The sequence below is a fragment of the Anabrus simplex genome, chromosome 5, assembly GCF_040414725.1.
Source record: "Anabrus simplex isolate iqAnaSimp1 chromosome 5, ASM4041472v1, whole genome shotgun sequence".
In the NCBI taxonomy this organism is placed as follows: Eukaryota; Metazoa; Arthropoda; class Insecta; order Orthoptera; family Tettigoniidae; genus Anabrus; species Anabrus simplex.
This window is the reverse complement of record NC_090269.1, coordinates 336,414,199-336,440,756: the sequence shown is the minus strand read 5'-3', so window position 1 is coordinate 336,440,756 and position 26,558 is coordinate 336,414,199. Positions and strand designations below refer to the sequence as shown.

At 37.9% G+C, this 26,558-nt stretch overlaps 1 protein-coding gene across 2 annotated transcripts in view; it reads right to left on the bottom strand.

Annotated features, from left to right (window-relative positions):
• Positions 1-26,558, bottom strand: part of LOC136874885 (WD repeat, SAM and U-box domain-containing protein 1) — a 189,306-nt gene that overhangs the window by 140,844 nt on the left and 21,904 nt on the right. The window contains exons 4-5 of one of the 2 annotated variants that reach the window (XM_067148587.2): positions 12,852-12,997; positions 8,269-8,477 (exon numbers count right to left, since the gene is read on the bottom strand). In XM_067148587.2, coding sequence (XP_067004688.2) covers positions 8,269-8,477; positions 12,852-12,997 — 355 coding nt within the window. The remainder of the gene's footprint in view (positions 1-8,268; positions 8,478-12,851; positions 12,998-26,558) is intronic. The other variant, XM_067148590.2, reaches the window with a different exon arrangement.

Genomic DNA, 26,558 nt, shown 5'->3' with positions numbered 1-26,558 from the left:
AATCACACACTGACGCCAACTAGTTGCATTCAGCGCCCGGAAGTTCAGCTGCTGTGTTCGTGGATTTTGATGACATGGAATCGTATCCCTGGAGACCTCATACGGAATAGCTTCAGGAAATGTAGCATTTCTAATAGTATGGATGGTAGCGATGACGATATTTTGTGGGAAGGTGATGGTAATGAAAGTTCCGAATTTGGTACTGATGATGACGATGATGAATGAACTCGTTGGATATCGTTCTGGAAATGTTTATAATTTGATGTGTGTTAGTAAAGATTGTAAATAATTTTGACTTCACTTTTTTTGAAAAAATTGTTTTTTGAAAATAAGAGTGCGGGTCTTATTCGGTGGTATTTGAGATTATACAGTAGATATCTCCTGCTCAGGGCCCTCTAATTAGCAGGCGATTTACCGAACCGATATATGTGCCTTACGTTCGTGCAACGCCAAAACACATGTTAACCATTAGATACTGCGATAGGTTCAATATTTCATGTTCCAAAAACTGGACGTAAGACATCTAAATACTAGTTGTAAGAATGAAATATTGGAGCAAGTGGACCATTTCAAGTATTTATGATATGTATTCTTACAGGATGGCAGTATAATGAGAGAAACAAGGACCAATAAAGTTAATCCAATGAGTCTGCAGTTACAACCAATGGTATTTGGTATTAAGGAGGAGAATTCACTGACAAATATTATCCTTACTTTGTTCTGCTATACTAGAGGAAACCTAGGTAGACTATGACATCTAATTCATAATACAAAGGTAGATTTGACAGTGGCAGGAATGAGTGTAGGAGGTATAAGCAGAAAGGAGTAACAGCAAATTTCACCTTCTCCACTGAGTGAACCACTGAAGTCTTCCCTCAATATCCTGAATTCAGGCCTTTCTCATGCATAAGAAGCAATATCTACTATACTGTATTACTTACATAATTTCCCCCTTTTCTAACTACAGTAGTCTCGTTAATCCGAACTAATTGGGACCGAAGTCTGTTCGGATTACAAAATTTTCGGATTAACCGGAAAATATTTTCTAATAATAATGTTATTGTCTTTACATCCCAGTAACTACTTTTACGGTTTCTGGAGACACCTAGGTGCTGGAATTTTCTCCTGCAGGAGTTCTTTTACATGAATGTAAAGGACGTGATTTACTGGGCGGCAGAGGCATGGGAGGGTGTCAGCGAGCAGTTTGTGAGGAAAACGTGGAAGATATTGTGGCTGAGTCTTGCATTCATCGAGAGTCCAGTGGAAGCGTTTGCAAATGTCAATGTCCTTGAAATTGTTCAACAACTTCCTGGGTGTGAGGAAGCCAATGAAAATGACATTAGCGAGTGGATGGAAGCTTACTGTCACCAATTACAAACAGACCAAGAAATTGTAGCTATGGTGGAGAAAGAATCTGGAGTTGATGAGGAACAGAGTGACGATGAAGAAGACCACAATGAACAACTAGTGTCACATTCAGATGCTGCGGCCACCTTAGAACTTGCCGTATGCTACGTCGAGCGACACTCCGCTGCTACGCCCACCGATGCGATGTTTATGAGACGTTGGTTTAACACTGGATCTTCGAGTAGGTTCCAATCACTACAGCAAAAGAAACTAACAGACTTTGTAAAGATAAACGACCAGTGACTGATGGTTTATGATGTGTAATTATGTTTACATTAAGTTATTCTAGTAAAATATGACTAATAAAATGCAAGGAAATCTTCATTCTATAATATGTTCTTTCATTTCAATAAGGAGAATACTTTTTTAAATTGAATAGTGCAGTTCAGATTAACCGGACTTTCGGATTAACGGGGTTCGGATTAACATGACTCTAGTGTATCTTCAACCTCATAAATAAGAAGGGAAAAATACAGAAAGAAGTAGAAGGATACCTACAAAATAATAATCAGATTTGGTATTTAGTGATATGAAGGAAAGAGGCTAAGAAGAGGCCAGATTGCTGGTTGCAAATACATAATTATGGAGGGCTCAGTTCATTTACAGAAATTTTCAGACTGAACACTGAAAGGCATAAAAGTCTATAACGTAAAGAGAATATTTAATGAAAGGTTCATTGCATTTACTTACAACATGGCAACGGAGTATGAGAGCATTGGTGGTTGGTCTGAAGATTTGTTGTGTTCGTATGGATATTAGTGATTCTTGGTGACTGAGTTGTATGTAACAACGACCTGTGTGTGTGAAAATTGTCACGGGTGAATAAGACATAACATTTATTTTACGTGAACTAAGTGTGAAACAGTGTATCAGATCGGAATTTTTGTTTGAGGTTATGTCCAAGAACAAACAAAAGAGCCGCGGTAGCAAGGAGATGGCAAGCTTGGAGTAGCAACAGCCACAGCAGCGCAGTACAGCGGATGGGAATGTGAGGACTCCACCTAACGTAAACAGTCGCTCAGAGGATCTGTCGGCCGCGGTGAATAAAATACTTCGTGAGTCAACATTTTTAGATTCAATTATGGATCGGTTAGTTGACAGAGTTACTGACAGGCTGAAGGAAAATATATATTTCAATACTAAAGTAATTGAAGACTTAAAACTGGAAATCAATAAACGGGATGAAAGGATCAAGGAACTTCAGCAGGAACTACACAAGATGAAGGCCGATTCCCATGACGAAGTGGAGAATGTTAACCAATACTTAAGGAGAAACAATATTGAAATCCATGGCGCACCAGAACTTCCGTATGAAGACGTTTATAGTGTCGTGACAAATATTGGTAAAGCTATTGGATTTGAGTTAAATAAGTGTGATGTAGGCATTGCTCATAGAATTCCCTTGGCAAACAAGACACTACCCAGACCCATCATTGTCAAATTTGTGAACAGATGGAAAAAACAGGAATTTATGGCAGCAAAGAAGAATGTCCGGCAGATATCATCTGTAGCAGTGGGCTTCAATGCTTCAGATCATATGATTTACATCAATGATCATCTTACACCCAGAGTCAAAGGTCTTCTTAAGAGGGCCAAGGATTTAAGAATGAAAGGTTATAAGTATGTGTGGACACGGGAAGGTAAGATTTTTGTTAGGAAAGAGGACAACTCTAATGTGATAAGCATACGAAATATCGAAGATGTTCTTAATCTTGAATCAGCTTGAATCACGATATGGAAATTGTAGAGGCTCAGTTAACAAACTTAAGACAACTTAAAACCAGAGATTGCTATCTGAGAATTTTTTATGCTAACTCGCAAAGTATTCGTAATAAATGGCTAAACTTAACCAGTTTAATTGTAGATGTACAGATGCCAGAAATCATTATTATAGTAGAAACATGGTTACTTCCACAAGATGAGAAATATTATAATCTGAAAGGTTATGAAGGTTATTTTTGTTCCAGAACAAAAGATAGAGGGGGAGGGATTGCTATATACATTAAAGAACCCTATAAAGCTAAAATATTAGTTTTGATTAACACTCCTGGTACTCCATACAATTTTTTATTGGTTAAAGTGAGCGGTCTGGAGAGGGATATTCTTATTTTGGGATGTTATAATCCCCATTTGAAATTTTCCAAAGAGTTTCTTAAGGTACTTGAGGACATCTATATATATATAAAATAAGAGTTTTGTCTGTACATTGCTCAGAATTTGAAAAGAATGGTATTTATGTATCGGTCACGTCCACAGTAACAAGGAAATGCACTTTTTACTTTTCCGTAATTTCTGTCTGTCTGTATGTACACACATCACTAGAAAACGGCTAAATGGAATTTAATGAAAATTGGTATGCAAAGTTAGGGAATAAGTCGCTACAATCTAAGCCATAAATAATTTTATTCACGCTAATAGAAATTGTAGTTTAGGGGAAGGCCTCAAATTTAATTTTCAAATATTAATGTTATTAATGGTCTTATCTTAATAAAAGTTGGTATGCAAAGTCAGGGAATAAGTCAATATAATCTAGGCTATAAATAATATTATTTACGCTGAGTGAAATGGTAGTTTAGGGGAAGGCCTAAACTTAGATTATCAAATGTTTATGTTATTAGTTGTCCTATCTTAATGAAAATCGGTATGCAAAGTCAGGACATAAGTCGCTACAATCTAAGTCATAAATAATTTTATTCACGCTGAGTGGAATGGTAGTTTAGACAAAGGCTTGAAATTTAATTCTCAAATATTTGTGTTATTAGTGGTCCTTTCAACAAATACTACATTACTAAAATTATATAGTATTAAATTTCCGATCATTTATGTCATACATTTTTTTACCATACCGGCTATGATAACAGAGATATTCATGAATTTTGATTTTTTGTTACTAAGTCAATATCAGCGCCAAGTCACGAGAAAATGGGTAAACAGAATTTAATGAAAATCGTTATGTAAAGTCAGGGAATAAGGAACTAGGTCTACACTCTACGCTATAAATAATTTCGTAAGACGCCCTAATATCACTGAGTCGAAAGAAAACTAAATGTGAAGGCCTACAATGCAGAAAGCTCATAACATTGAACAACAATAACATTACATTGACCATTGTCTGTTGTGATGTGCTTTGTGTGTTCTGTTGCCATTCATGTTCGATAGATGGGATTACTGCTGTATACCGAGTATTTTTTAAATTATCTTTACGTCACACCAACACAGATAGGTACTATGACGACGATGGGATAGGAAAGGGGTAGGAGTGGAAAGGAAGCGGCCCTGGAGTTAATTACGGTACAGCCCCAGCATTTGCCTGGTGTGAAAATGGGAGACCACGGAAAACCACCTTCAGGACAGTCGACAGTGGTTTTTGAACCCACTACCTCCCGGATGCAAACTCACAGCTGCGCGCCCCTAACTGCACGGCCAACTCGCCCGGTCGTACTGAGTATAACAGCCTGCTTAAATATTGGCGGGAAGTAGCTGGGGAGTTAGATAACTTTCATCATAAGCATGCCATTCTTCTGGTTCATAAATTTTCTGATACTACTGGTACGTAACAAACTGGTTCATCATTAGCATTTTCAATCCCTACCCTGAGGTACTGATTGGTACGAGCAGTATGTATATTTAACGGAACAATGGCAGAGGAGTGTTCACGGCTGTCTGCGGCGTGGTCATTCCAGCACTGGAACTTTGAACTGTTAGATCGGCATCGTAGTACTGTTTGTTAAAAGTGAGAATATGTGCGGTTTTTCATTTGATCGAGTATTTTATATGATAACATTGCTTTTAATCCCAACATTCCTACTGACATTTTTGTAATGGCCTAAGTTAACTGTAGTTAGGAAAACCACAAAGACAGTCTTTCTGAGAATCCCGTAGTGAAGCACGGGTACATCAGCTAGTATGGAATAAATACAGTAATTATATGTGTTTTACTGTAGGAGATTTCAATATTGACAAACTTCAGCAGAATCTACTAACGTCTGAACTTAAGAGGTTATGTGAATGCTATAACCTAAATCCATGTAACAGCAGATTTCCCCCAGGATTACTAACAGTACAGCTAGTCTGTTAGATCATGTTTATGTCGATAAGCTGTGTAGGTGCAAACTGTATAATATAATTACTGATTATAGTGATCATAATTTATTAGTCTGCGATATCAATTTGTTACCGAAAGTGAGAACAGAAAATTCATACTTGAAACCAAAAACATGTAATGTGAAGAACATAAATGCTTATATGTCTACCAATCCTCTGATCAACAGTGAAGGTGATAGTTGTGATGTGATAGTAAATAAACTTAACAATTATCTGCAGGAAGCCAATAGTAGCAGTAGGCCTATAAATCAGAATTATAAACCAAATAATAAGACATTCAAAGGTAAGCAATATTGCCCATGGATGAATGGGACACTTTCCAGCCTCACTGACCAAAAGAATAAACTTTACGGTAAAATAAAAAGACAACAACTTAGAGTAAAAATGGGCTGTGATTATGCATCACAGCAATTGATAAATGACTATAAAATATTATGTAATCAGGTAACTAAACTTAAAAGACAGTTGGAAAATGCATATTTCATAAATAGATTAAGTAATGCCAAAAACAATTCTTGGAAAATCGTCAATGAAATCTTAACATCAAATTTTAACAAAAACAGGAATTTCCAACTCAAAGTTCAAGATAATGTTGTGACTTGTTCAGCAGAAATATCAAAATTATTTAACGACCATTTTATTAATATAGGAAAAAAGTTAGCTACCAATACTCCTACCCACAAATCACCTAATATTGGAAATGGGCCAAGTAATTCATTGTTCTTGAAACCTACTAATGACCTTGAAGTTGCAGAAATAATAAGAAAATTAAAAAATAGCAGCAGTAGTGATGTGTACGGTATTAGTAATAGCCTACTTAAGAGTCTAGCTGTGCATTTAATTCCATGCATTACAAAGATAATCAACAAATCGTTAAGCGAAGGTATTGTTCCACGTGAGTTAAAAATTCCCAAGGTCATACCTGTGTATAAAGGGTCTGATAAATTTGATCTTAATGACTACAGACTTATATCAGTCCTTCCCATTGTATCAAAAATCCTAGAGTTAGTGGTTAAAGATAGGCTATTAATATACCTACAATGTAATGACTATTTTTATCCTTATCAGTATGGATTATTGCCTAACTCTAGTACCTACAATGCTGTGGAAGACATCATTATTAAGTTACAGGAGTCCTTAGACACATATATGGTAGCATCAGGCCTCTTTATAGATCTTCAGAAAGCATTAGACACAGCTGACCATAAGATTTTGCTACTGAAGTTGGAAGCAGCAGGAGTTAGAGGTTTAGCACTTAACTGGTTTACAGATTATCTCAGAGACAGGGTACAGTTTGTTAGTTGTATGGGAGCAGAAAGCACATTGCAGACTATAACGCCTCAAAGTTCTGTTCTAGGACCAATGTTATTTCCTGTATTTGTCAACGATATTGGCAACTTGCCGCTGTTCGGCAAATTGTCATTATTTGCTGATGATACAAATATTTTTTACACAGGGAATTGTATATATAATCTTGAAGAAAAGATGCAACATGACATATCTTTAATTCAGACCTGGCTTACTACCAACCGACTAAGAATTAATAAATAATAATGCTATTTGCTTTACTTCCCACTAACTACTTTTACGGTCTTCGGAGACGCCGAGGTGTCGGAATTTAGTCCCGCAGGAGTCGACTAAGAATTAATCATAATAAAAGTAACTATATCATATTTCACAAACCATTATGTACATTTCCTCTGGACATCAACTTAAGTTTCTATGACCAAGTGATACCTCGAGTTCAATCAACCAAATTTCTAGGACTTAGCATAGATGAGTCGCTAACTTGGGAGAATCACATCACAATACTGTGTGATAGAATAATTCCTGCTATTGGTGTACTCAGCCGATTAAAATACAAAGTTTCTCGTGGACTGTTGAAGAGTATTTTTTATCATGCACTAATTGAAAGCCACCTGAATTACATGATTCATATCTGGGCATGTTGCAGTAAAGAACAATTTGAAAAGAACAATATCTTACAGAAAAGAGCACTGAAAATACTTTTCAGCTTACCCACCTTAACACCAACCATACAGGTCTACCAGTATTGTAATGTGCTGTCACTAGATGGCCTTCGTAAAAAAGCTTCAGCTATTATGTTGTATAAATTGAAAAATGGACAAACTCATTCGAACACACTTTGCAACTTGAATTCTGATATACATTCATACAGTACAAGAGCATCTACTAAAATTCACTGTAAATCATCAAAGTCTACTAAGTATGGCACTAATTCTTTATGGCATTTCTCTGTAAAGTTTTTCAATAGCCTTCCTGAGCATATTCGAGAAGCCGCTAAATTGCCCATCTTTAAAACCAAACTTGTTAATTTTCTAAAAGTAAAAATGCCAAGCCTATAGAGTACTGATTTAGTATACTATATCACTGCTGTTCATATTTGATTTCTATCACTATGATACCTTGTTATTATTATTATTATTATTATTATTATTATTATTATTATTATTATTATTATTCATTGTAAGTATATTATATTTTTGTCCTAGAAGCTGATGTTCTCAAATCTCATCTTTGTTGCCAAATGTAATTCATATTATTATTATTATTATTCATTGTACAGTATATTATATTTTTGTCCTAGAAGCTGATGTTCTCACGTCTCCTCTTTGTTGCCAAATGTAATTAATTGTACTGCACCATTATGAGCCCTGGCTCAGGTGCCTCTTTTGAAATAAAAAAATAAAAAAAAAGGTAAAGAATTTAAAAATGATATTCGATGGTAAGTCATACCATATAGTTCTTGGATGGGACAGAAGTCTGTACTCATGACACCAAGGTCATGAGCATCATCCACAGACGTGAGGCACCTGTCCGTATCTTCGTCACAGCCAGCTAACTGCCATAGTTTCATGACCCCCAAGGTGCAGGTAGTGAGTAGGTGACTGCTGTCTGGTGTTATACCTATGGCTTGAATAGTACCTTCGTGCTGCTGGAATGTCCTGAAGTTAAACAAATCCATATGTTAAATATACAAATGTTACTGCTGTAAGTATCTAAGTTTTAATATAAGGAAATATCTTCATTGGGGTAATCACATTAACGAGGCTGTAAATAAGGGTTACAGATCTCTTCATAAGGTTATAAGGGTATTTAGGGGTTGTAGTAAGAATGTTAAGTAGAGGGCATATAAGTCACTGGTAAGTCTTCAATTAGAGTATGGTTCCAGTGGATGGAACCCCCACCAGGATTACTTGATTCAAGAAATGGAAAAAATCCAAAGGAAAAGAGCATGATTGTTCTGGGTGATTTCATACAAACAAGCAGTGTTATGAAAATGTTACAATCTTTGGGCTGGGAAGATTTAGGAGTAGAGAGATGAGCTGCTTGACTAAGTGATGATGATGCTTGGTGTTTAAAGGGGCTTAAAATCTGGGTCATCGGCTTGCTTGACTAAGTGGTTTGTTCTGGACTGTCAGTGGAGAGATGGCGTGGAATGACATTAACAGAAGAACAAGCTTGAATGGAATACTTAAAATTAGGAAAAATCATAATATGAAGATACAGTTGGAATTCAAGAGGATAGACTTGGGCAAGTATTTGTTCACTGGATGAGGAATTAGGGATTGGAATAATTTACCAAGGAAGATATTCGATAAATTTCCAACTTTTTTTGAAATTATTTATGAAAGGACTGGGAAACAATTGATAGGGAAGCTGTAACCTGGGCAATAGCCCTAAATGCAGATCAGTTGTAAAATAAATAAAATAATGTTAATTTAGTTTTCTACACATATTGGATAGTGAAAATGCAGAACATGGGTACCATAATCAATTTTTCATGTTCAGAGAAAAAATGTTAGAAAAATACACCAAAAAGAAGAGTACCAGTATTCCACTTAAGGCAGTGGCCTGCTATTATGTCACCATGGGATTTGCTACTTGTGTTGTGCCAGAATGGGCTGAAAGTAAGAGCCAAATTATGAAATTAATAATGAATCCTTATATGGACACCCAAGTGATATAAGTTGTATTAAATGCACTGCAATAGCCTTTTGTTTTAGAGAGTTTTTTTTACATGATGGTAATACAGAAAACATATGGGAAGTGGCTTGACTGTAGTTATTTGGAAAACTCCACCAGAGCCAATATAAATTGGGAGTTATAATTGCATCTTCTCTTTTCCACCACAAGAAATACAGAGCACCTAGCATTTAAATTTACAGATAAAATACTGGTACAAATAACTATATAACTAAAATAAGAATTTTATCTGTACTTTGGTCAAAATCAAAAGAAATAACATATGAATAAAAAGTAATTGTGTGCTGGTCATGTCCAGAATAAGAAGGGATGCAACTTTTTATTTATTTATTTATTTTTAAATTTTGCTTTATGTCATCAACAGAGATAGGTCTTATGGTGATGATGGGATAGGAAAGGACTATGAGTGGGAAGGAAGCAGTCTTGGCCTTAATTAAGGTACAGCTCTGGCATTTGCTTGGTGTGATCGACTGACGTGGATGACACCTTCCCCAACTGTAAGTGGCCGTGCACGATCCGCTGCAGGGTGTTACGGCTAATTCCCGTGGCTGTCTCCATATCTGTAAATGTGATACATTTGTTTCCTTGGATGGCCTGTTCAACCCGGGCAGTCTTGGCTGGTGTTGACACTGTCACATTCCTTCCTGAACTGGTTCCCTTGTCCACCGATGTGCGCCGTGTTTTCCAACCTTCCACCCAGTTGAAAACCATTTTCCATGATGGCGCATGTTCTCCACAGACTGCCACCAAGCACCGATGAATTTCTGCAGTTCCATAGAACCAAGTCGTATAGCGCTGTCCCTGAAGGTTGCTTTCCATGTTGTCTGCTCCTACGCTGATGGTGTTGTTATGAAATGGCTATGATGAATGCATTCGTTGGCCCCTTTGTGTGTGTTGACACCAAACGGTGGAACAAGACACGAGTTACACGTCACCACCTTCAAAAGTGAAATGAGAACCATACCCAGACATACAAAAAATAAAGTGTAAAACAATATCGTAAGCCCCTCGTATCATGGGAACCACCATAGAGTGAGTGTTAAGTGCTCTCTGTTATGTACTGTGCAAATAGCAAGAATAATCACACCTATGTATGAACTTTGTTACTGAAACCTATCTGCGTAGTACTCTCATTGGAAACTATTTTACAACACGAAGCTAGAAGAGGTAAATCAAAGAATAACTTGGTATGAAAGTGGACTGAGTGACTCCCAACTTGTGTAGAAGCAACAGCCACCAGTGCTGGTACCAATATTGCCAATGCACCTCAAGAAATACCAAGCCTGGCTGCCAACCTCGAAACCTACAAGATCCAAGTTTCCACTAATTGCCAAACTAAGGATGAAGATATCAACGATGGACGAGAGCCTAACCCGCCATGAAGAAATGATTAACAACTTGTCTCAGTATAGCTGTCGTAATTGTCTCCTACTGCATGGCATTAAAGAGGAACCTTGTGAAGATGTATACGCAAAAAGTTACGGACATCTAAGAGAAGCTATAACTGGACATCTCATTAGGAGTTTCTGACTGCCCAGGCTTGGTGAGTGGAATAGAACAGCCGTTGAAGTCATCGTGACCGGAAGATGACCAATTGTAAAATATCTTAGGTCCCAAAATCATAACCATGTGCAGAGAGAGAAAAATCTGCTCAAAGGCACTAACTTATAGAAACACGAAAAATATAGACTTACTTCAACTGCAATATGACACATATTGCCAATCTTTTATATCTGATAATTTTTGCTATGAGAGCTATAATACCATCGAGATATTCATTAATTTAGATTCTTGTTGCCAAGTCCAATGGCGAGCAAGCGCTGATGTAGAAATATTGTTCATTCATCATGATAATGATCTAATTGGTGATAGTGATGGTGGTAGTCATAATCGTTTTTATGAACTGTAAAACTGTATGGCCATTAGTGATGTAGTGAATCATAGTGAATGAAGTCATAAAGAATGCAAGTTAAAATAAACTAGATATAAAAACATTTAAAATAAATATATAACATACAAATGCATTAAAACCATCTTGTAAAAATCTTGCTGTTTTTCTGTCTAGAATGATCAATGAGTTCTGATTTCTGCCAGTGCTATCTGATGAGGTAGTAGAAACATTGAGGAAGTGAAATACCAGAGGCTAGAATGTTCCTCTTAAGTAGAATGTAACTGCCAGTACAGATTCTTGCTTGATAAGGAACATTAGGAAAGTTTCTTTTGTGAGAACCAAGATATCTCAGCATTGTCACTGGTGGCAGGTTCTTGCCACCAATTCTGATCATTCTTATATCTCATGGGTCTGATGATGTACATTCATTTCCCACCAATTGATTGCCCCATTCTTGGGTTGAGTGTTGGAGATCAAGACTCTTTTGGTGACTATCATGATATTGGAAATTCTAAGTTCCCATGGAGGGAAGATGAAACGCTGGTTAATAGAGCAAATGCCTGAAAAGCCATACATCTAATTTTTGATCTGATTTTATCATGATATTGTCAGTGAAAAGATATCCAGGGAATTGGCTGATGTACATCTGCCATACCACTGCCTAAAACAAATGTGGTGATAGGGCTGAACCCTGGAGGACTCCAACTGTAAAGTATAAGTTAACAATGCTCCTGCAGCAACTTGAATGTTTTTTTAAACTTGTTTAACGTTGCACAATCACATCAAAGGCTCAGTGATGGAGGGATGGGAAAGGGTTAGGATTGGGAAGGTAGTGACTGTGGCTTTAATTAAAGTAAGCCCGAGCATTTGTCTGGTGTAAAAATGGGAAACCATGGAAAAACATCTTCAAGGCTGTTGATGGTGGGATTCGAACCCACCATCTCCCAAATGCAAGCTGATATCTATGTGACCTCATATATATTTAAATAGTAAAGTATGAATATAATTCATTGCAAGGAAAAATGCACGAATGCTGGATCACCACCACTCATTTTTAAGTACTTCTCACACAGTGCGTTATCGTCCTTCACTACTGAAAGAGTGGATGAAAATTTTAGCACATAAAATGTAACCTCTTTGTGTCAAAACTGTACCTTACAGAATATGTTGCTGTTTTTCACTTGTTAATTCTACCTTGGGAAATGTGAAAGAGATATTTTCACTGTAATAAATTTCAGTAAAATATAATAAGATCTACGTATAGTACAATTACAAGTTAACCTTACTATACATAAGGTGAACAACGGTGGTTACACAGACTTTAATGGAAGACTTTGTTATATTACCCTACCACGGCAACTGCAAAAGGGTGAATTTGTTGATGATGAACAATGGCACTTTCATATGAAACATACAAAAACATTTTTATACTGACACCCACCTGAGTAGACTACGATGAACCAGGTCCCAGATACACACCGAGCCATCATCACCTGCAGTCACTAATAATGTTGAATCTGGTGTGAAGCGACATACTCTTACAGCACCTCCACTGGTTTGTATAAATGTGTGAATACGCACCCCAGTCTGAAGAATGAAAGAAAATGAAGTATTAACTTTGCAATCATAAGAGGTAAGACTCAGAGTGGTTCATTATATTTTTAATATACTTTAACGAGGCCAATATTACATTGTTACAATATAATTCAAAGTAAGAGGTGAAATCTTCATCATCTATACTCAGTGATGATCTTCTCAAAAAACCAAAGTGGATAAACCTGAGCCCTCTGTCTTAATTCAGTCAGTCTTTGTATCTTCCCTTAACAGAAGTTTGCAATTACGTAGGTGGTTTGAAAAGTTCTCGGAATGTACTAGAATTATCTTACCTCGGTGGAACTGCATTTATTTTTCAACATAGTCTCCCTGTAGACTAATGCATTTGGTCCACTGATGTTCCAATGCCTTGATCCCATCTCGAAAATGAGATTCCTCCAGGCCTACAAAATACCTCTCCAATTCGGTTGTCAGTTCTTCCCTTGTAGAAAATCTCCGTCCACTGAGGAAAATTTTCAGCTTTGGGAATAGATGAAAGTCTGATGGTGCCAAATCAGGTGAATAAGGTGGATGTGGCAACAATTCGTACCCCAGTTCATGAAGTTTTGCCATGGCAATAACACTTGTGTGCGGCGGAGTGTTGTCCTGATGAAAGATGACCTTTTTCCTTGCCAAACCAGGCCTTGTTTCACGTATCTTTTCCTGTAGTTGATCTAGGAGGTTTGCATAGTATTGCCCCGTAATTGTTTGGCCAGTAGGAAGATAATCTATCAGCAGAATGGTTTTGCATCCCAGAAAACTGAGGCCATGACCTTTCCGGCTGAACGCACTGCCTTTGCTTTCTTTGGTGGTGGTGAATCAGCATGTTTCCACTGCTTTGACTGCTGTTTTGTCTCTGGGGTATAGTAGTGGACCCAAGTTTCATCTGTAGTCACAAACGAGCACAAAAAATCTTGTTGGTTGCACTGAAAACGGGTCAGACTTTGTTTGGACATTTCCAATCTGGTGCGTTTATTGTCCAACGTCAAGAGCCGCGGCACGCATCTTGCGGATAATTTTTTCATACCCAATTCTTCAGTTAAAATATAATATACCCATTCAGAAGACATCCCTACAGCTTCAGCAATCTCCCGCACTTTCAGTCGACGATCCTCCATGACCATTTTATGCACTTTTGCGATAAATTCTGGGGTTGTAACACTTTTTGGCCGTCCACTACGCGGATCATCATCCACGCTCTCCTGACCAAATTTAAACTCGCTGGTCCACTTGGTAACAGTTGAAAATGAAGGAGCATAGTCCCACAGTGTGTTCTGAAAGTCGGCATGAAATTCCTTTGCTTTCATACCTTTCTTTACAAAGTATTTAATCACTTCTCGAATCTCAGTTTTTTCCATTGTCACAAATCACTACGCGGGAACAACAACAAAGAGTTGTCACTACCACACTCCTGCAGCTAGAACACTGATGCACCACGTGTTCACTCAAAAAGGATGTGTGATTATTGCGCGGGAACCTCGTTGCTCTAGTACTGACATCTAGCGGTGATTCCGAGAACTTTTCAAACCGTCCTCGTACAATTCTGTGATCTCTTTAAAGATATTAATCTGATACAGCTGTGACATCTATTAGCTGTTTGTGATTCTCCTGAGCTGAATATAGTCTATCATTGGTTTTCAATTCAAGTACAGAAAGACAGGAACATAAATAACAGCACATACGAGACAATAAAAAAACCTAACAAAAAACAAAACAAAACAACAAATTCTATGAAATGTCCAGTCTTGTGTACAGCCCATTGCTAGCAATACGGAAGCCATAGTATCCCTGTAGCAGTGGCCACAATGCAAATGGAGCAGTCTATAACCTGCAGAACTTTGGTAACAGTTTGGAAACAAATGCCATGAAGCGGATACTTTATCTTCGGTATCAAATCAAAACCAAAGGGGGTTAATTCAGGGTAGCATGGGGGATAATAGAGCACTTTCCAGCTCCATTGACCACATAAATAAGCCACCAATTATGCGAATTGTGCTCAAGCATTTTCCTGCAAAATGATGGGAGATGTCTGCAGAAAGTGTCATAATTTATTGTGCAATGCTGGTTACAGGTAACATCCCAAAAATAAACAGTAATACTGCACATTCATGGTCTGTCCTTGATGTACAGTATGAGTTAAAATAATGTTATCACAGTTGTACACCAGAATCACCATCATCTTCACAATGCTAGGGTTCTGATGCACTTTTGACTTTTGTGGGGACCTGTAATGGCACCATTCATTCCACTGGCATCTCAGTTTGGACTCATAATGACTGGGCCCATATCTCATCCACTGTTATGATACGGAATAGGAAAACCTCTCTTTCATGTTCATAGCATTCCAAGTGGGTTTGCGCAGCATTGTATCATTGCCATTTATGCAATTTCATCAAATCCACTGGAACCAACTGCACTGCAAGTTTTCTCATGCCAAGTTGGTTTTTCAGGATATGAAACACCAGTGGCGGCTGGTGGTATCTAAAGCTGGGTGTTGCACCAAAATTTTCAGTGTCACATTTTTATAGCTTACAGAAATAACAAGAAACTCTATTATAGTTAAGTTATGAACTACATTCCTACTAAAACTGAAATATATCTGGCAATTACAACCCATGATGTAGATGTTGATTCCCATAGGGAACCTAAAATATTTGTCCCGAATGAGTAAATTTATAATACCAGAGTTATTGGACATTATAAATTTTCCAGCTAACTCATTCTTGGTTGCCTGCGTTTCGCCCTCGTGTGCTAAGTTAGGCTCGTCAGTTGGGACTTAGCACACCACCCAAGACGCAAGGCTAGTGCATACCGTGGAGGCCACTGCATAGGCTATTTGAAGCCACCAGCAGTGCCAATGCACTATGAGAGCTATGTCTCATTTCCAAAAATAGATGCCTGCCTGGCCATCAAATGATGTAGATGTTGATTCCCATAGGGAACCTAAAATATTTGTCCCGAATGGTATTATAAATTTACTCATTTGGGACAAATATTTTAGGTTCCCTATGGGAATCAACATCTACATCATTTGATGGCCAGGCAGGCATCTATTTTTGGAAATGAGACATAGCTCTCATAGTGCATTGGCACTGCTGGTGGCTTCAAATAGCCTATGCAGTGGCCTCCACGGTATGCACTAGCCTTGCGTCTTGGGTGGTGTGCTAAGTCCCAACTGACGAGCCTAACTTAGCACACGAGGGCGAAACGCAGGCAACCAAGAATGAGTTAGCTGGAAAATTTATAATGTCCAATAACGGACCATTATATTGGAATTACAACCCAAGAAATAAGAGGCTAATTATACACTGTAATACAGTTACTTTTAATAATAATGTTATTGGCTTTACGTCCCACTAACGACTTTTCTGTGGTTTTTGGAAATCCCAAGGTGCCGGAATTTAGACCCACAGGAGTTCTTTTACATACCAGTAAATCTACTGACACAAGGCTGACGTATTTGAGCACCTTCAAATACCGCTGGACTGAGCCAGGATCGAACCTGCCACGTTGGGAGTCAGAAGGCCAGTGCCTCAACCGTCTGAGCCACTCAGCCTGGCACAGTTACTCTTGCCTCACTTGAATTGAAAATTTGTCCTCCTGTTTTTCATTGAAGCAAGATGTTGGTAATATTGTGGGTGGTCTGGTACGGAGTGGAAAATAAATTACCCAGCAAGTTCGCCGCGCAGTTAGGGTCGCGTAGCTGTCAGCTTGCATTCAGGGGATAGTGGGTTCGAACACCACTGTCAGAAACCCTGAAGATGGTTTTCCGTTGTTTCCCATTTTCACACCAGGCAAATGCTGTGACTGACTGTGCCTTCAATAAAGCCACGGTTCCTTCTTTCCAACTCCTAGCCTTTTCCTATCCCATTGTCGCCATAAGACCTATCTGCGTTGGTACAAAGTAAAATAAAAATTGTAAACTTAAAAAATGGAAATGAAATAAACTTTGCGAGAGGAGAGAAAGGAGTGAAGTAATTGCTGCAGAGTGGCGCAATCAAATGGGGACATTTGGAACTGTTTCTTGATAGGGGACTTGCTAGTCTTGTGCAACTCCCTGAGACCGATACTGGCGAACTTGCTACCTGATGTTATGCAGGCTTAGGCCCATCCCTGCTGAGGTACACTGCGCTGTGCTATCTGCTAGGGAGTTGCAGTAGGAATGCAAACCCCCTGAGTCTGATTGGAAGCCAGCAGTGTTTATCGGTCTGTTACGAAGCATTAGTACAGCAAATGACCAAAGATGGTTGATTTTAACATGTTTTTGAATATATATTTGTCAGGTTTATTAAACTAAAACATTAGAAGAAAAGACAACAAATGAAGTGCAAAGTTATTGGGAGTTGCGCAACACTGCAACAATACCACGCATCGCCCCTGTGAAACACAGTCCTAAGTGCTATGCTTGTCTCTTGGGCTAAATGTCAAATTGTCTGGGTTGTATCTGTACCTAGCAACCTGCCAACAAGCTGCACATCATCACTGACAGGACGGCGGCCCAGTTAACAAACATTGGTCACATGCTGTCGTCCATCACTAAAGGCTTTGACCCACTGTGCCAAGGTTTTATGCAGCAACGATGAATCCCAACATGCCTAATGAGGACCTCTGTGACACTATCATGGTGTACGGCTGAGGACACATTCAATTTTAATCCAGCTGTGCTGTTCTGGTTTGAAAACATCTCGGATACCAACTTTTCAACCAGTCTCTCATAGATGATGTTATTCTTTGCACTTCACAGCACAGTGCATGCATGGAACGTTGGATGGAGGAATCCTTGAAAGTTACTGTGAGGTAGGTTGAGTACCACCTTAAAGTGCGTATATGCGAGAAACATTGGTGCTGTTTTCTGGTGTACATATGTAAGTGTTGCCACTAATAAAGAAATAGCCCTCATAATATAAACATGACAGGTCAGTATCAGAAAAGGCAGCAACAGAAAGAGGAGACCAGGGCAATCCCTTCATCTTCATACACTGCCAAATAGACAGACTCTCTCTGCATCATTCCCAGTTCTCTACAGCCAGCTTTTACACATTACTAGCTTTTGTACTGATCATAATGCATTAGTAATGGTGTTCAGTGGATATGAGTGGCAGCAGAAGAGACAAAGCACATGTCAATTAACAATAGGTAATCAATGTAATATTTTAGATTTTTAATACATTTCACTGTTTTGAACTAGAGGGGGATTTTACAGGGGTATGTCCCAAATTTTGGCAATTTCAAATACCGGGTAAACAGTAAGCCCTACTGAAAAATGAAGTGCACTATGTAGCCCTGAAATTATATTTTTTAAAGAATAATGTTAGAATCATTTTCTTTATAACTCTAACGGTTTTCAAGAAAATTCAGCTTTCTTGTGTTTTTGGCTCGGGTCCACTGCAAAATAACTAAAATACTGAGTATATGGTTGGCCCTATTGAAAAATGAAGTGCTTTATGTGGCCTTGAAATTAAATTTTTCACAAGAAATATCATGCATTTTCTTCATAACTGAATGGTTTATGAGAAAATTAATATTTCTTGTATTTTTGGCTGTGGTCACCTACACTAATGAATTTTGCGCATAAATAGAGGTAATGTGAAGCCAAGTGTGTCATCAAAATCAAAATCTCTTTATTTGCAAATGAGGTGTCTACCTCGGTGGCAAATGGTACACTAAAATACATTATAGTCAAGCACTAAATATTAAATTAACAAGAGAATAAAATTTTCTTATAATACAATATTATATAATTTATGCTAACAATTTTTTCTATTAATCACCCAGCTCATCCTTAATAAACTTACATTGTTTACAAAATTCTACTTATAATATCTCCTGTACTACTTTATAAATATAGTCAACTGATATACAGTATGTGGAATTACTTCAAATGATACTGTACAAGTGGTATAAGATTAAAATTTACATTGCATTTATTTACTTTTTCTTTTCTTTACCCATTCTGGAACCTAAGTAGCACAACGACCTGCTGCGTCTTAACCAGAGCCCCTTTTACCACCACTTTTCAGAGTTCCTGCAGGGCCTTCACAGCTACCGTAGCGGTCCCAGAGCCCTCGAAGTCCCCACTGTACTTCACCCCTACAGGCAGTCCCCTACTTTGGCTGTCCAAACTCCTTAGACCAGGGGATGGAATTAATTTATACACACACATTTTTTATTTACATTAACCTGCACTGGTCGAATGCCATCTAACATTTCACTTATTTTCTCTGTTGCTGTTTATTCTCTTTTTGAATATCTGTACAGATTTTGGAAAAGGATCAAACACTACCCCTGGTAAACTGTTCCACTCCTTCACACCCTTCCCAATGAATGAAAATTTACCCCAATCGCTTCGGCTAAAATTCCTTCTAATTTTATATTTGTGGTCAGTCCTGCCGATATAATTATTTTCCAATTGAAGCCTCTCACGGATATCTCCCCATGCTGCTTCTCCTGTATAGGCTCTATATAATCCTATAAGTCTAGTTTTCTCCCTTCTCTTACTTAAAGTTTCCCACCCTAGTTCCTTTAACATTTCTGATACACTACTCTTTCTCCTGAAATCCCCTGTTACAAATCTTGCTGCTTTCCTCTGCACACTATCTATTTCTTTTATTAGGTATTCTTGGTGAGGATCCCAAACACTGTTTGCATATTCCAATAATGGACGAACCATACTTAAGTAACTTTTCTCTTTTAATTCTTTGTTGCATCCTTTAAGTAGCCTCATTATGACATGTAACGATCTGTATGCTTTCCCAACAATGTCATCCACATGACCCTTCCAGTGCAAATTACTTTCAAATCTTATACCTAAGTATTTGCACTTGCCATCTTTTGGGATAACTACCCCATCCAAAGTATATTCAAATTCAGTTTTAAAACTCCTGTTTGTAAATGTTGTAACAGTTGATTTGCCTCCATTAACCTTCATGTTATTCTCTTCAACCCATTGTTGGATACTCTCAAGGTCCCTTTGTACTTCTGAGCAATCCTCAATGGTATTTATTTCCCTATAAACAATTATGTCATCTGCATACAATCTTATTTTTGATGTTATATTGTTCCCTAAATCATTTATGTACATTAAGAAAAGTAATGGACCGATTATACTACCCAGTGCAATTCCCTTCCAAACACTCTCTTCCTGCGATACGTTAATTCCTACTTTGACTTTCTGAACCCTTGAATTTAGAAATGTTTTTACTCAACGTGTAACCCTTACGTCCAATCCTATTCCCTCCAATTTCTTTAATAATATTCCATGTTCCACTCTATCAAAGGCTTTGGAAAGATCTATGGCTATGCAATCTAACTGGCCTCCTGAATCCAATTGATCTGATATGTCCTGCTGAAATCCCACCAGTTGTGCCTCACATTCATATCATTCATATAAAGTCATTGCTTGTTTGTTAACAGGCCAGCTGAAGAATGAGCGTGCCATTCTGTAGAAAGCGTTTGGAGGCTACAAGTGTGCTTATCCATACTATTGAGATCTGCTGTGGATAATAGTTCATTTATTCAGCCATTTTCATTACCATCATCATATTATATTTATACTGTGTGTTTCTATCTTTTTAGTATGATGTAGATTTAATAATAATAATAATAATAATAATAATAATAACAACAACAACAACAACAACCCTGCCAGGTTGGGGTCAGAAGGCCAGCGCCTCAACCATCTGGGCTATTCAGCCTGGCAATTTAGGATTCACATTTCTCTCTCGTTCTCAACCTGATGGTTGGTGGGTAGCATGACTGTCCTCACCCAACGACCTTCTATCCTGAGCCAGCTGCTTGATTAGTTGATATGGACGTCGCCCTTTAATGCCACCAAGGAACCCTGCTGTTGGTCGCCCTCTTCTAGTCTTTCCTTCCAGTTTTCCTTCAAGCAGTGTGGTGCACCATGATGAATGCCGGAGTAAATGACCTATCCAATTACATCTTCTTTTCATGATCATTTTCTCTAGACTGATGGTTTCTTCAGCTCTCTTGAGAACTTCTTCAATTGTTAGCCTGTGAGTCCAGGGTATTCGTAACATTCGACGCCAGCACAACATTTTCAATGAATCTATTCTTTTCATATCAGCCTTTAATAGAGTCCAGGTTTAAGAGCCATAGGTCGCAATGCTCCAAATGAAGCTCTTAATGAAATGCTTTCTTACTGGTAGGGATATTGCCTTGGAGGTCAACAGGCTTCTTTCTTTACTGAAAGCTTCTTTAGCCTGGGCTATTCGAGAACGGACATCCTTTTCACACCTCCCATCAGATGCAATGATGCTTCCGAAATAACTGAACTGATTTACTAGAGTCAATTTTTCTCCTTCCAACCAAACATTAACAACCTGTTTACCATCCGGAGTACATTTCATTATCTTGGATTTTGTTTTGTTAACATTCATGTTAGATTTTAGTATTAGTAGATCATTCAGTTTCTTTAGTGAGATCTCTATCTCTTTCTCAGTTTCAGCTATGAGGGCAATATCATCCGCAAAATGTATTGTTTGGTATAGTTGGCCATTTATTTTTATTCCATGGGTGGAGGTGGCTGAAAACTCTTTCATTGCTTCTTCTAAATACACATTGAATAATAGAGGTGACAGACCACATCCTTGCCTTACTCCTTTTCTTATTTTCACGTTGATTTGCTCCTTCCCTATATGCATTGTCTGATTCTTGTATAGCTGATAGATGATTTTCGGATCTCTGTAGTCCACTTTCAGACTTCTAAGGGCTTTAAACATAATATTCCGGATAACATTATGAAACACTTTCTCTATATCAATGAAAGCAATTAGGATGTTCTTATTGATTCTTAGGGGTTGTTCAATAATTGTTCTAAGGATCAGAATTGCTTCTTTTATTCCTCTGTTTCTTCTAAACCTGAATTGATCCTCTGAGAGATTTTCTTTTATTCTTTTCTCCATGCGATGGTAAACAATTCTTGCAATAATTTTGGAGGCATGTGTTACCAGGTTTAACGTTCTATAATCTTGACATCTCTCTGCATGATTACTAGTTTTCTCAAAATCTTCCAGTATTTCTCTGCTTGTATAAATATCATTTACCAGTTGATATAAAGAAGTTTTTGCCTTATCCCCTAGAGCTTGCAGTATTTCACCAGGAACTTTCCTCTGTTTTAGCTCATTCAAAACTTTATCAAATTCTTCTCTAAGTATACATGGTCCCAGATCATCTTGTTCTATCTCACTTTCATTTTCTATTCCATCATCTCCTATTTGTCCTTCATACAGGCCTTCTACATATTCTTTCCACATTATAGCTATCTTATCCTTGCTCTATTATCTCATCTCTGTTGCTTCCTTTTATTGTACTCAAGGGCTTTATCTTTCTTTGGAACTGCCTCTGGACTTCTGAAAAAGCTTTTTCGGTATTACCTTTGGTTATATTTTCATCTAACTGTTTAATTTGTAATCGATCCATGCTTCCTTTGCTTTTTTAGTTTCTCGATGGATTTTATTTCTTATTTTTCTTGTATTCTTCATGATTTCCTTTCCTTTTGGCCATCTGGTGCACGTTCATTAGTTCCAAAATGTGGGGTGTAACCCATGGCTTATAGATTTTCCTCTCTTCTTTTCCAAAACAATCTTCTGCTGCATTAATTATTTGTTTCTTGATTTCTTCCCATTTTTCTTCAGCACTACTTCTAGCCAGTACTTCAGTATTAATTTTGTTATTAGTTTCTTCTTTGAACATTTTGATAGCCTTGCTGTCTTTCTTTAATTTACTCAAATTCCATTTTGGGGGGGCGTATTTCTATTCTTCTTTTCTTAAGTTTCAGTTGGCCTGTCATTACCACGGAGTCAATATCAGCCCCAGGATAGCTTTTACTTGATTCTGATACCATTCTCTAACTATTATATAGTCTATTTGATATCTGCTACCATTTCCAGGCATTGCCCATGTGTATCTTCACCTTTTTGGCTGTTCAAAGAGAGTATTTGTAATTACAAGGGAGTGACTTCGACAAAATTCGATGAGCTTTTCTCCCCTTTTGTTTCCGGAACCAAGACCATAATCACCCACCGTATCATCTTCTCTGCCTTCTCCAACAACTGCATTCATATCTCTGAGGATGATGAGATTTTCTTCATCCTGGACCTTTAGCAACACTTTTCCAGTTGTTCGTACACTTCGTCATCTGTGTATGTAGAGGTGGGCATGTACACCTGGATGAGAGCTGTATCTCTATGTTCTGTCTTTAATTTTATGAGCAGTATTCTTTCATTATATCCCCAAGTACATGACATTCGTTGTCCTAACTGCTTTGTCAGTATAAATCCAACACCAACTTTACCATCTGAACAGCCAAAGTACAAAACTCCGACATCTCCGCTCCATAGATTCCCGCTGTCTGGCCATCTTACCTCACTCATTCCAAAACATCCATTCCTAGTCGCTTCATTTCGTTCTTCACATTCTCCAGCTTACCACACTTTTTCAAGGATCTCATGTTCCATGTACCTACTTTGTAGGATTTGCTCTTTGCCTTCTCCTGTACCGCTCTCCAGAGATCCAAATAGGGGGCTCTTCCGGAATATTTTACGTACAAAGACATCATCATGCTTTCTATTCTTGGGATATCACAAGGATCTTTAATGTGGTGGTTTCCCATTGCCTTCCACATCCTATGCCGTTAACCTATAATTAGGTTCATCCGCCTTAATTAGTAATTTCTTACTCCAAGGACATCAGTGTGCCCTGCCCTCTTTCCGCTCATCCGACCTTGAAGAGGCCGTTGGCACTTGGAAGAGGTGAACCACTTATACCGGTGGTTACTCGGTGTCATACTCTATTAATCCCGAGTACTGAGCTGCCACTTCAACCATTTATACCATACCGAAGTCCATCTTCTCCGCCATAGATGTCGCTGAGGTCTTCACTCGTACCCCTGAGCTGGGACCCTTACCAGATAATACACACCAGATCAGTGCGCTCTGGGACTCACATTAGCAGGGGCGCCACTCCCTGGGTAGGGCTGCCTCTGAGGAGGGTTAATAATTCACATTTTATTTTGCATAATTGTCATTATATCCCATGTTTCTATCTTTTCAATATTGTGTAGAATTAGTATTCCTATTTAGTAGATATAGACTTCACATTTCATTTTGCGTAGTCTTAGAATTCGCATTCCTTATTCAATTATGTTTACTATTATACTCATTACAGTCTCTTGTTTTTACTTACAGTGAAATATTTTCTAATATTTTATTGTGAGATGGGGTGTGATGACCACAGGCCCCAAGATGAATCTGGCATTGGTGCCAGGCTCCTACTCTAATCCTTTGTGTGTGACCTCCCTTCGCCAACGCTTGTTCTTTTCCAACCCTGATGGTGTCCAAGCATTCGAGACCTAAAGAAACTTTCATTTTCCCTCTTTTCATGGTTCTTCCCTTTCTTTGCTGATACCTTCATTTGTTGAAGTTTTGGACCTTCTATCTTCCTCCTTCAAGTTGTTTAATTTCACCATCACTAATAGGGGATGGATTTCACATTCAAGGCTTAAGCGGCTTTCGATTTTCCGCCTTTCCATAACCTAGATATTTATGTAGCCAATGAGGTAGTAAATATTGTCTACAAGTGTGTTTTGCAAGAAACACATATACTTGCAAGCCACCTTAATTTAATCACTTTAATCCTTGCTCATAAATCCATATAAAGAACGGGTAGTTTAGCGAGTCGTTGGTAAGATTTAGGGACTTGGAACATTGCAGGCCATCCATCACTATTGTGTACCTCAGCATCTCAAAACGGGTTTGATACCTGGTGGCTTTACGGTGGGTGTAGAAGTGTGTGCACCATCATTATTAGGGATTTGGGTAGGTGCCTTGGAACTTCAAACAAGGTTCTATCCCATCATTTTCCTGAAGAATGTGGAATATCTTCGAAGAAAACTACAATCAGTATAGCCACTTCATTAAAGATTTTTTCCTATTTGCACTTTTCATTGAGAAATATATCACAAACAGTTCTTCACATACATATCAATAATGGCTTGTTCTGCTATAAAATGAACTGAATAAAAAGTGTACAAAATACTTTTCCCAATAACCTTAGTTATATCCAATTTTTTTTTCCAAACTACTAACCATTATGGAAATATGCACAAAAACAAAACAAAACCACCCCACAAAGAAGACCCTCTTAACTTCTCTCTACCTATAAATACTATAAATTTGCAGCCTGGTAAAGAAATGGGATAAAGGTTGGACACATATAATAGATAAACCAAACAAAACCCCATGGCGCAACAGCCCTGAAGGACCATGGCCTACCAAGCGACCGCTGCTCAGTCCGAAGACCAACAGATTACGAGGGTTCATGTGGTCAGTACGTTATTCTTGGCTTTCGAGACCGGGATACAACAGATAAGCTCTTCGTAATTATTACATTTTTACAAAATCTACTTTTGACTATTATCAGCCTGTAAAATGGACCAGATCATTATTAGATGGCTTGTATAGATTTATATTACTTTTATCATTACTTTTGCACAGATCAATAAAATATTTGGATGGTGTGTTTCTGAATACATTCTTCCAATTGCCAAAACTACATCTGTACTCACTGAAGTTTCCAGTCAATTCACCTAATAATATAGTATAAAACCAAATGGATTATTTCACAACAAATGAAAGATAAAAGATCTTGGTTAATTCAATCAAGATCTACCCATCATTATTGCCCATTCATTTATAAGATGAAGATAAGAGATGGGAATAAATTATCAACAGAAATGCTCAATAAATTTCCAAGTTCTTTGAAAACGTTTAAGAAAAAGCTAGGTAAACAACTGATAGGGAATCTGCCACCTGGGTGACAGCCCTAAATGCAGATCATTGATGAATGATGATGATCATCATGATGCACTTAAGGCAACCATTCTCTCTTTTGCTGCTCTATTCACTTCCTTGTACTTTCTGTACTTCATCAGGTCCTCTTTTTTCTGGGTCTTCCTCTGTCTCTTTTCTCCCAGCAATTTCCCCTCAAATATATTTGTCAGGAACTTATTGTGTCTCAATAGGTAGTTTACAAGTTTTATTTTACTTCTTTCCATCCCTTTAATGAGTGTCTGGTTTCCACTGACCTCTTTCAAAACTTGAAGGTTTGATTTCATAACAGTCCAACTCGTTCTGGTGATCCTCCTCCATATTCACATCTCCACTGCCTCTAGCCAAGCTCCCTCCTTTTCTGTAACTGTCCAGTTTTCTCACCCATACAAAACTACAGTCAAAATGATGGAGTTTGCAAAAGCCTTCCTTGTCTCAATGTTCATGAGCCTACTAGTTAAAATGTCTTTTTTGGTTTGGAAGCTTGTTTAGCCAATGCTTTTTATTTGTTTCAGAAGTATATATGTTGTCTTCAGCAACAATGCTTCCCAAGCAACAGAATTGTTTTATTTGTTCTATTTTAGATGTTCCAAGCTTTATATTTGCAGTAATTCTCAGGATATTCTTATTCACTATTAGAATCTTTGTTTTCTGAGCTCTGATCTTCAGTTTGCACTGTCTGAGTGTAGCTGCCAGTACTTCCAACA